This window comes from Bos indicus x Bos taurus, chromosome 4, assembly GCF_003369695.1.
Source record: "Bos indicus x Bos taurus breed Angus x Brahman F1 hybrid chromosome 4, Bos_hybrid_MaternalHap_v2.0, whole genome shotgun sequence".
Classification (NCBI taxonomy): Eukaryota; Metazoa; Chordata; class Mammalia; order Artiodactyla; family Bovidae; genus Bos; species Bos indicus x Bos taurus.
Genome location: NC_040079.1, coordinates 87,923,312 through 87,935,426, shown reverse-complemented (window position 1 = coordinate 87,935,426; position 12,115 = coordinate 87,923,312). Strand labels below are relative to the sequence as shown.

Below are 12,115 nucleotides of genomic sequence, written 5' to 3'. Positions count from 1 at the left end.
GCATTTAGGCATGTTTTAACCTCTCTAGCTTGTAAACCAACTAAGAAACCAATCCCACTTATTCTTTGTCTCAGTAGTTCCCTGTAAATACCTCTCTCCCTCTGTGGCTCACTGGTTATCTATTCCCCTATTTCAGTTTGGCTTTTTAACTCATCCGTTCAGGTGAATATCTGTTGCGAATCCACTGTGTGAGACCTTCTTAACATAAAATGGCAGGTCCCAGAGACTGGTAAAAGGCCAGTGTGACTGGAGCACAGAACACAGTGGGAGGATGGTGAAAGATGAAAATGGACAAGTTGTTAGAGATCTACCCAGGTATAGCCTCATAAGCCAAGTTAGTGGGTTTTGCCTTTTTTCTGATACCCTTTCAAATATGTCTGTGAGAGGAGGAAAAGGTGTTATCAGCTTTTCTTTTGACAAAAATAATTGACTGCTCTGTGAATTAAGTGAATTAACTCAGTATTTGCTGACAGACCAAACAGAAGTTCCCAGTGAGATGGTCCTTTGGACAGAGGTGAGAGCAGCAACAGCAATATCAGTGAAGTTGTTCAGCCACTAAGTCTTGTCCAACTCTTTGCAACCCCATGGACTGCAGCACCAGGCTTCCTTGTCCTTCACTGTCTCCTAGAGTTTGCTCAAACTCATGTCCATTGATTGAGTCAGTGGTGCTGTCTAACCATCTCATCCTCTGCCGCCCCCTTCTCCTTTTGCTCTCAACCTTTCCCAGCATCAGGGTCTTTTCCAGTGAGTCGGCTCTTTGTATCAGGTGGCCAAAGTATTGGAGCTTCAGCAAAGGTGATACATTGAAGAGATTTAGGAGGTAAGATCAACAGGTTAGTGATAATAACCATCCTGTGTGGTTGTGATGACTAAATTAGATAATCAAGATAACTTAAAACAGGACCTGATAATGAGTAAGTTCTCAATAAAAGTTGGCTGCTTTTTTTGCTTTTGTGAAGTGGTGATTGAATGCTGAGGATTTCTGTACAGGATGTCATTCATGATCCCCAGGGTTCTATCTAGAGTGCATAACTAAATGGATCATGACACTGTTTACTAAGAGAGGAGATACTAGAAATGGGCCACGGCTTTTCTTTTTTTTTTTTGGATTAAGGCTTTGAGGAAAAGGTAATTTGCATTTTAATTGATTCACAGTGCTGCTGAAACATTGAGGTATCTGAGTTGACAAGTCTGGAGAGTTGTGGGTTAAAAATATGAATTTATGAATTACCTGCAGATAGAAGATAACTTCACTGAAGCTGTGGAGAGTTAAGAGACTAGGATAAAGGCTGGATCGGGAATGAGCCTGTAAGGAAAACAAAAAAGGAATGGCCAGAAGAGTAGGAGGAAAGTGAGAGTTTTGAGACTCAGAGAAGAAATTGTTTCAGAAAGAAGATGGCAAATTTTGAAGCCTATGAGAAGTCAGTAAGATAAGATCTAAAAATGCTTGTAGGATGTAATAACAAAGAGGGGTTTATTGACTGTGAATGGAAGTCAGATTAGTGTGAGTAGGTTATCAGAAAATGGAGACAGTTCATTTGAGAAATTTGACCCTAACGGAGAGAGGGAGTCAAATGAAGGCTTTTGATGTTATTTGTTTAAATGGGAGATGTATGTGTGTTTGAAAACTAATAGGAAGAATTCATTTGAGATGGAGAGGTTGAGTTCTTGTGAGACAGAACGGGTAGTTGATAGATAATTCCTGAGATGAAGTCCGAAGTAAAGGTGAGTAATCTCATTTGGAAGGAGGATGGTCCCTCTTCCATAGGACTAGGAAGGAAAAGAGGGTTGGTAAGTGTGTAGGTGGGTATGTTTGGAATCAAGAGACTGAGGGAGTTTCTGTCTAGAGACTTCTGGGAGCTTTCTGCATTCACCGCAGGCTGGAAGCTGAGCAGGCCTGGCAAACGGGGAACAAGGGATTCTTTGGTAACTAGGCTGCAAAAACCCCAGAGCCAAGGTTACAATGCAGGGACAGTCTTGACGACTAGCTCGTGCCACTATAAAGACGTCTCCATCCCCAACACTCTGCCCTAGTGTTCCATCATTCACTCAGGTTTCAAAATCCTGAAAGTAGGTGTCTAATTGGCTGGGCTTTGATTGTTTGCCAGATTAGGTCTTTGCTACGGAGTGAATAGAAGAACTGTCTGACTTATGGGTTCCATAATGAGAGGCAGGCTCAGAGAATTGCCCTCTCTCCAGGATAGTTCATAATGAGGATTTTTTTCCCCCAGAAATGAGAGTTTGGAGTTCTAATAGGAGGGGGAAATTGGAAGCTAGATTGCCAGAATCCACAAATACCCACCATGACCTCTGCCTTAGGCTGTCCAGTACAAACATGCATGCTCTTATTCTCATTCCTATAATTAAAAATATGTATCAGTTCAGTTATATATACCAACAAAATTTTTTTTCACTTATAGTGTCTAACTCCAGGATCACTTAGTGATATCCGTTCCTTCTAAGTCACTTGAAGATCCTAAAGGCTATATATGATAATTGATGGTTTATATGATCTTAGAGGGGAAGGGCAACTATTATGTAAATATTTTATAAAAAAGAAAAAAGTAGAAGCCACATTCATTGTTTGTCATGGTTTACTAATTGTTGTATTTGTGACTTCTCTCTTCACTGGCCATCCTATTCTTTGTCTTTAGCCAGCCCCTCAAGTTTCTTTATCTGATGGGGTGGTAACCTGATCTTTTCTTCCTAGGTATCTTGAACCTTCGGACTTCCCTGTATAGGATTACTTTAGTCTTATATTTACTGCTACATTTGGCAGCTTCAGTGTTACCTCTGGGATCTGATTTTATGTTACTTAAAAGCTGACTAAGTTAGCCTGTTACTGTTGGATGGATGCTGGCAGAAGACGTGAGACTCCTAGGCCAGGGGCCATAGACCTGGCTATTCGCCACACAGCGTCAGCAGCATCAGTGTGTATGCACCAGTTCCCCTTGCCCCGGAAGTACTATGAGGGTGACGTGGTGGGGCCTGGATGGATATTACACACACAGTGGGTTTGTGCTGGAGCTAAGAAATGAGCACTGAGTTTAAGGAATATGCCAACTTTATAGCAAACCATAGACAGGCTTGCTTTTTATCCTGGAAGGGAGACATTGTCTCACCGTCATGGTCACTTTCTGCCAGGAAAACCCTGAGAAATGGGGGCTTGGGTAAAAAGTGACAGAACCCTGCATTCTTAGCATGTCCAGGAACTCGAGAACCAAAGAGGATTGTTTCTCCCAACAACCAGAAGGAATCCAATGGGGGTCCCTTGAGTTCCAGTCATCTTTTGTCTCATGGAGAAGAGCAACAATTTTTTTTCTTGATGGCCAGGATCAGGCACCTACCCCACTGTAGTAACTTTTTACCCAGTGGCACGAGGAGGCCAAAATGGCCAGGTCACAGTTTTAACTTTGAATTCTATGGAAATGCTGTTTTATCACTTGATTAAATGATTCTTTTTCTGGGTCCCCAAATCTCTAAACTGCTACCGCAACCCACCTCCAGAAGGACTAATTGCTGAGATCAGAAACAAAAGTTTTGTAAATGAATCATTAAGCGTATTAGTGAGGGGAGCCTCTTCCATACCTTGGTTGCCAGGCTAGTTCTGGCCAGAAACCATTCTGTCTGTACAAATTAAATGAAATCAAATCACTTGAAAATGGATTCAGCTGCTTAAAGAAAAAGCTTTGAAAACCACTGATCAAAGGTTTTTCCCCGAAAAAAGAATAAACTGTGTGTGTCTGTCTCTCTGTGTCTACGTGGTATTGAGAACAGAATATTTCTGATCATCACTTCTCTCAAAGGAAAGGCACAAGGTATCTTGAGTTCACATCTGTCTTCCTAATTTTACCCAACAAGAGCGAAGTTGCTAGTAAAATTAAATTAGAACAAAAGACATTGCTGTTTTATTAATGATGAGATTCCTCACATACTTCTGCTTGAGTTCCCCATCTACTCAATAGGACAGGTAAGATGTGTCTTACGGTGGACTCTGTATGCTGGACTTGGGCCCAGCCGTCTTCCCCACTGCCCCTCTTGCAGGACACATGAGTATTCAGATTATAAAATTTAGATTATTGGAATTTACAAGGTGTTCTTCTCAAGCAAAGCCTCGTCTTCCAACTTTATTTCACTAGAGAAGCGCTGCCTATGGGGGATTACTAGGTAGCTGCTCGTCTGTCAGTAGGGTGTTGTATTATGTCTCATTTGGCTGTTGATCTTCAGATAAACTCTCTGAGTTGAGAATCTTAGAGAGCTGAACCAGGCACCAGCTCTCTCACAGACGTTAACTGGACACAGTACTGTGAGTTCGTATTCCCAGGTTTGCTTTGTCTTCTAGGTGTTCTGTTACTGGCACAGAGAGTGCTTTGTTCTCAGATGCTGACAGGGCATCCTCTACCAATTGACTGTTCCTTTGTGTAGCCTCTGAAGAACGGTGAATGGTGCAGGAAGTTATTTAATTTTTTACTCCAGAAAGCTGTGGAATGCAGAAAGGTGTGGAATGGGTAGATATCTGTTAACTCTAGACTTGGAAGGGCACTTCATTTCTCATCTCAAATTGTTCTCAGCCAAGATGTCATTCATAGCTCTCTAGATTGTCTGCAGTGAACAAATGACAGTACTCTAATTCCATACTAAAAACAAAATCCCCCAAGTCTGTCTGTTATGAACCCCCTTATTGTTGAATTCCCACATCTGTAATCTCCCTGTCAGTTAAAGCAGTTGAAATGCAAAAGTCTGCTCTCCCTATTTTCTTATGCTGCTGAGTGTCAGCCATAAGGCATTCACTTAAGTGTTAAGGTCAAGTCAGGATAACTTCTCCAGCACCTTCAGTGTAGGCTGTCTTCCATCGGAATAGACTGTTAATTGAGCACTTCCAGAACTTCTCCAATTTCAAAGTAGTTTGTGTCACGTTTTCAGTATGGCAGAGGGTCTTCAGGACTCTTAAGATTAGCATAGTGTCACCCCCATCCCCACAAACTTGAAACTATACAAGCACATCTCCCATCTCTCAATAAATAGAAAAGATGTTGACACAATATAATATGGTCCTAACCCACTGTTATTGTTGCCAGCCAAAATCAGAGCAGAAACTTTGTTTCTGGTGAAACAGTTTTCAAAGAAAATCTTGGCTTTGATTTTGACAGACTGCTAGCCTTTGTCAGCTGTCTGTAATTGATAGACCCTAAGACTAAACTCAGCCTGGAGGAATCACTTTGATGAGGAGGCTAATGGGCACACTGTTTACTGGAGAAGGAATTTCATCTATGCATGATAATGCTTTGTTGGCATAGGATACATTGTTTTCCATGGAAATTTGCCAGCGGAGTTTCTCAGCTGCTGACTCTGCTAGAGTTTCTCTTTTCTCCTTGTGGTCCATCCTGCACGTTTAGGATTAATTTTCATTTATTTGAACCTTGTGTTCCTGGCAACTCGGTGCCAAAATAGTTGAGCTTTGTCTAGTGACAAAGTCTTCCCTCCTGTTTGGGAGGAGAGGGATTCGAATTCGTAATGGGCGGTTGTGCAGAGCAGTTTGTGGCAGTTCTGATCCTCCTGGTTGTTCTGCACCTCTGTGTCATTACAATCCTCACCTGCTGTGAAATTCCTTATATATTCACATATATGTGTGTATAAAACACATTGAAGTATAGTTACTCTACGGTGTAGTTTCAAGCGTACAGCAGAGTGATCCAATCTCCTTCTATGTATTAATCTTAGTTCATGGAAGAGCCTTTTCTTTTTTTCCCCTCCATTTGTCTCAGCTGGATCGTGACCTTTAACAGACTCCTCTAAGGCCCGTGGCCCTTTACAACGTGCTCCTCGAAACCTTGCCTTTCTTCATCTTTTGTTTGCCAGGCCTGGAAAACTTGGTGGTAGCAGACGCATTCCTTTCTGTTTCCTATTTGTGTCGAAGTGGGCGGTGTCTTTGTGTCCATTTGTTCCTTCCAGACAACCCCAACTGAGTAGCTAACCTATTTAAGCTGAATATTTTCCTATCCTGTAGAGCTAACATTGCTGAGATCAAATGCCTCTTTTCCTTTTCATTTTGGCCCCAGATGTTTTGCTAACCTACTTCTAGTGCCTTTCAAAGTCTATAGACATCGCCATGGTAGAAAATATAAGAGGTCTGTGTTAGGTTTACTGCCAACCCTTAACCACCCTCAGTAAGGTAATTTTAATTACGGGAAAGCCCGGCATCTAACAGGTCTGAATTATTTGGCTCCCCTTAATGGGACCTAGTACTCTCCCATAGTCTTAATTTCCAGGAACTTCGCAGATATGTTTCACTAGAGCATTTACCATTCCTGTCTTCTGACCAGATCACCTTGCAGATTATTTAATAATGCATGCAGTATGTTATTGCTGATCTTCATTTCCCCTTTTCAAATCAATCTGAACTTACTGTAATCACCTACTACAACTGTCCCAGTCTTTCGAGGGCAGTCCTTTAATTATGTGTTTGATTTCTTACCTTTAGCTTTAAAAGAAATCTTATTAAAAATTCCTAGGTCAAACTTCTTTCTGAGAGAGATTGTTTAGTCTCCTGAATTCTTTCTTCCTTTGTTATATATCTCTTTGGTCCACATCACCTTCATTGAATAAATAACAACAAAAGTAACCTTTTTTCCCCTCTAATCTCATCTTTTAAAGATCAGTTGCACCAAAATTTATCTGCTTTTCTTTTCAAAGCTGTTTGAGCTTGTCATATATTTCCCTTAAGGAAGGAAATCTTCTCCTTTATTAATCTAGGTGTGTTCCTTTGTTTTTCTTTTACTTTCCCACTTGCCTTATCCTGATTATACATGTATTTAAGCCCAGTGCTGTTTTTCTGAACAAAAAAGATTTCTAAAGTCATGTAAATTATTTTTTTCTCTTAACCTTTGGGTTTATTATTGCTTTGTTGAGGCTTTTCTGGGCTTCCCTGAGGCTTTTCTAGTAAATCTCAATCCAAAATGATGATTTATTCCTGTGTAATAAGGGTTCCATTTTCATTTATCCTTTCAGTGATTTAAATCCACCACCCAACTATAGTTGAATCTACAGTCTACTCAGGGATCTGTACCCAGGGTCAACTTGAATTCACGCTGGGAGGGACTGATTGCAGAACCTTGTTGACAAGCCACATAAATCCAAAGGTTAGTCATTCCTCAGTCCTCTCCTTGGGATACAGTGAAGAACAGAATTTGGGACTGCTGCTTGCATGCCTTCTCCTAACGCCAGCACATACCGCAGAAAGCTAGAACCTCATGCAATGCTGTGGAACTTACAGGAACCTAAAGTGCCTTTTTGCAGTCCTGTCTGGCAACTACCTAAAGAGAGCAAAAGGTCATTCCACAAACGCATGTCTAAAATGCTTGCCTTTAGGGGAGTTTTGAGGGGAGTCTTTTCAAGCCAAAGGACTTTCCCCACAAAAGTGCCTAATACTTGCAAACCCTAAAGCAGCCCCAGAGTTGCTGTTTGCCTTGGTTTGAGTGTCTATCCATAGTGGTTTGAGGGACCCTCTTCTTCTGGTTCTAAATATTTCAGAAATAGACACAGGAGACATAAATTAATGGCGAAAGACTAGTGAGCATGGCCTTGACTTGAGCATAAAGTGGGCTTCCTCCTCTTCTCCCCCTTAACTAAAAACTTTCCCACCCAATCTGAGGCAGAGCAGCTGAGGAATGGAAACAGTCCTCTCCTGCCACAGACGGAGGCAAGCCTGTCCCAGTGAATTCAGTTCTGTTGGGGGAGCAGATTCCTGGAAGAGTGAGCTGGGAAACCTGGCTCCGTGTGGTCAGTGACCTCTGCTATGCTCTTGCTCATCCTGCAGTCACTCTTCCACCAGCGATGGATGGAGAAAAGGACTGAGACTTCCTTCCCAGTACTTACCTTCACCAGAGGAAGAGAGAGCACTTTATGAGAGAGAAAACTATTATTTATTTTCTCATAAATTGGTAACAGCCACTCCAATACCATTTTGTCAGTTATCAAATCTCTCACCACCTTTTTTAAATTAAACTTAATTTTTTTTAGAGCAGTTTTAACAGAAAAATTCAGCGGAAAGTACTTTCCATTTACTCCTTTCATCCCCTTGCCCCAGTTTCCCCTCTTATTAACATCTTGTCTGAGTGTGAGGCATTTGTTAAACTGGATGAGGCCTTGTTAAATTATTAACTATAGTGTATCTTAGAGTTCGTTTTTTGTACATTCTGTGGTTTTGACAGATGTATAATGACATATATTCATTGTTAAGAGTATCAAGCAAAATAATTTCACTGCCTTAAACATTACCTGTGCCCCACCTCCTCACCACATACTTGAAATGGTATCTTTATCATATGCCAAATTCCCATTAATGTAGGTCCCTCACATTGTTTAGATTTATTTCTCGATATTTAATTATTTTCTTACTGCTGTGATTAGGATTTTTTTTCTAATTTGTGTGGTTTTTTTAATGACATATTACATCTAATTGCCTTTTCATATTTATCTTCTTTGTCTAGCTACTTTACTGACTTTCAATATGAGTTCTAGTGTTAAATTGATTTATCTTTATTTCTGTACTGATATGGCTAAAAATTCCAGAAAAATGTGACAGGATGTGTGTATATGTGTATATATATATTTCAAACTTTAATGAGAATGCCTCTTCTGTTTCACTATTAAATGTGATGTTTGCTGTTGATTCTGATGAATGACCTTAAGCATACAGACACATCATTTTCTTTATTAAAGAATCTTAGGAAATGAATTTTTAATATTATCACACACCCTTTTGCCATATATTAAAGCTTTTCTATGTGAAAAATTTCTCTTTTAACCCATCAGTATGATGAATTACATTAATAGATATATTGTTCTTGAACCCTTCTTGCATGCCTAGAACAATACCCTGCTGGACTCAGTTTGCAAATACTTGACAGACTCTATGTAAGTCCCTGAAAGAGGAAAAAAAGCAAAGAATATGTGACCAAAGTAACAACTGACAGTTAAAAAAAAAAAAAAGATAGCAAGGAAATAATAAATAGCATTTAAAAAGATAGCATATGTAAAATGAAATTAAGTTATTAGTGATAAACAGGATTATGTTAAACTCTATTAAAAATTATCTTTGTGGGACCCTCAGGCAAAGTTACACAAAAATTATGCTTTTATAAGAGACTTAAGATTCAAAAGCTGAAAATAATAAATACAAAGATCTAACAAATATGGGAGGACATAAACAGAAATTGCAAGGTTTTTTGGTTTGTTTAATCCAGTGAAGATATGTTGTTCAAAAGGTAGTTTTGTTTAAGTTTCTGTTCTGTTCACTTCGGGCTTTCATTCTCCAGCTTCCTGAGTCTCTGTCTCTTCCCATTTCCTATTTGTGCATACCCTTCTTCCCCAAGGATAGATAGCAGGAGGGACCTCTCTCTTTAGGTCAGTCCCATTTCTTGTTGAATAGGACCTATTAATCTGTTGTAGTCCAGTCAAATAAATGGACCATTTGGATGTAAACGATTGCTCCCGTTTCACCTCCTCCCACTTGCTGTACACATTTATATCCAGCTAGAGATTAATCTTAGACTAAGACTAAATTGTACAAAGAGCCCTCTGATTTCCCTGACTTCTTCTGTGTCTGTTAATTCACTGCACTAACATTTCCCATCCCCAAGTATGCCTTGGGAAGGTTTTTTGCTGCTTTTCAGTTTAACCTGACATTTTCTGGAACTTCCCGTCAGCAGCCATAGGTCCCTCTCCTATCTAATTTGCTTGCTATTCTGTCAGTATTCTTTCTTCCTCTTTTTTTCTTTCCTTCCCTCCCTCACTTCTCCCTGTCTTTTTCTCTTTCTTCCTCTTAAGCAAACTTGATCAGCTTGTTTTTGATGGTAACCAAATAATTGGCTTGGTTTTGCAACCTAGTATTTTTTGGTGCAGCAAAATCACCTGCAAGCTATGCCTATTCTGTACGCCTTCCCCAATAAATGGAAATAAAAATGTAAGACATTATTGGAGTAACAGTGGCTTTAATTATGATCTGCATATAATGTCTAAGCAATAGTCTGTAGTTCCCAGTAGTGTTAGTTGCTCAGTCGTGTCTGACTCTTGGTGAACCCATGGACTGTGGCCCACCAGGCTCCTCCATCCATGTAATTCCCCCAGACAAGAATCCTGGAGGGGATTGACATTTCCTTCTCCAGGGGATCTTCCCAAACCAGGGATCAAACTCTGGTCTCCCACATTTGCAGGCAGTTTCTTTACTGTCTGCACCACCAGGGAAGCTTAAAAAAAAAAAGTCCTTAAGTAAGCTGTAAGAATGAAATGTTCATTTCTTAGCCCACTAAGAACCCATTTTTAGGGTTCTAAAAAAATGGGACCCATTCTTTTCTCATTCTAAGTGCACTATCTTATTTGGGTTTTTATTCGTGGAATAGTAATGTAGGAAATAGTGATTTATCTATCAGAAACTATTATCAGTAGTTTTAGTAAAATACCTAAATTTGCAAAATTCCATATCTTCTGAGCTATTGGGCCATTATTGAGATTTGTGAGTACTATTACTCTGAAAATATTATTTGCCTCGTATTCCCAGTGCCTAAGAGAGTGCTTTACATATTTTTTTCTGAGCCAAATCTATACATTATATCTTTAACTTCATTAAGAAATTGAAATTTTATTTGATAAATAAGACATTTCTTTTTTCTTGAAACTCATCTTTAAGTAAGTAAAGTAAATCTTAAACTTTAATGTTCCCCATGTTTCTAACACTTTTAAGTATACAATCTAGATTTGCCTTCTTTCAGTAACCTACAGTGACACATTTGCCCTTGGTTAGATATCACAATTTAAAAGTGGCTGCTCTCCAGGTCTTATCAGAAGTGCATATTAGAGAAGTGTTATTTAAGGAAAGAGTGCTCAGTGGACACTTGGTTCATCTACTCTATGTTCTGAGTTGTTCCTGTTTCGGGTTAGGTCTGTGAAGGCAACTTTCTTGGAAAATGCAGTGTGTACTCTACATTTTATCAAGGACAGTTTTTTAAAAGTATATTGTTTTGTTTGAAAAACCACCAAGGACGTTGTCATTTAATGTCCCCGTAAAATCTCGCTATGAGAAACATCTTAGAATTAGTGTCAGATTAAAAATAAAAAATTGGCTTCCCGCAAAGGTTCATACTTTTTTTTTCTGATTTTAAAGATCTTTTTTTTTTTTCTGATTATTGGGAGCTTTAGTGCCAGATTTTGATACACCAAACTCATGACAGCAACTCTGTAAGTCCTTCGTAAATAGATTTTACATTATAAACAAGATCTGTGCTGGGGAAATACTGGATTTAATTGGAAAATAGAGATAAAGCATTTGGTCAGCACCTGTTTTTTCCTTTGCCTAGCCATTCCCATTGAGCCCTTTTTAATTGTATTTATTTCTCTCTTGATTAGAAAACGCTGTGTGATGTGATCCTTATGGTCCAGGAAAGAAAGATACCTGCTCATCGTGTTGTCCTTGCTGCAGCCAGTCATTTTTTTAACTTAATGTTCACAAGTAAGTATCTGAAGATGAAACATAATATTTTTTCTGAGATTTAGGTGAAGTCTAAATGGAAATATGCCATTTTCATATTTAATATGCCAGTTTTAAAAGCACTTAAGGCCATAGAACAGTGAAGAGATTGAAGAGTGGTCATGGTGATGATTGCTCGAAGGAGACCTGTCCTTTTGTTAGCCCTAAAGGCCCCTAAGTGTTTATTAATGAATGTACAGCTTCTAGTTGAATACTGGGTTTTTTTCTTAATCTCAGATGAAAAGGCAAAGGAGCAGATAAGTCTTATGGCATTTTATCTAGCAAGTTAAATGAAATAAAATGAAAAATGAAATATAACATACTAAAAAAAGCCATATTTTGGAGTTGAGAATTGGGTCCGAGTCCTGGTTCTTCTACTTAGTACTGCTTATGAGCTTGATCAAGTTATATAATATATCTGCCTCAAGTTTTCTCTTTAATGCCCTGGCTACCTACTAGGGTTTTGGGGAAGAATGAGAGAGAGCCTTGCTGTTGAAAGCTGACTATGTATATTTAATTGTCATTGTTTTTATAGGTCTGTTCCAGCTGTATCAGAGGCATTTTTCCCATAGCAATTTAAGAGAATGCTAC

The 12,115-nt window shown here is 39.2% G+C and overlaps 2 protein-coding genes across 5 annotated transcripts in view; one reads left to right on the top strand and one right to left on the bottom strand.

Moving 5' to 3' along the window:
- The window catches only part of FAM126A (family with sequence similarity 126 member A), a 215,339-nt gene that overhangs the window by 159,280 nt on the left and 43,944 nt on the right, over positions 1-12,115 (bottom strand). The window lies entirely within an intron of this gene.
- Positions 1-12,115, top strand: part of KLHL7 (kelch like family member 7) — a 55,748-nt gene that overhangs the window by 5,341 nt on the left and 38,292 nt on the right. For 3 of the 4 annotated variants that reach the window (XM_027539932.1, XM_027539934.1, XM_027539935.1), the window contains exon 2: positions 11,404-11,506. In XM_027539932.1, coding sequence (XP_027395733.1) covers positions 11,404-11,506 — 103 coding nt within the window. Of the gene's footprint in view, positions 1-7,008; positions 7,140-11,403; positions 11,507-12,115 lie in introns of all 4 variants that reach the window. The other variant, XM_027539933.1, reaches the window with a different exon arrangement.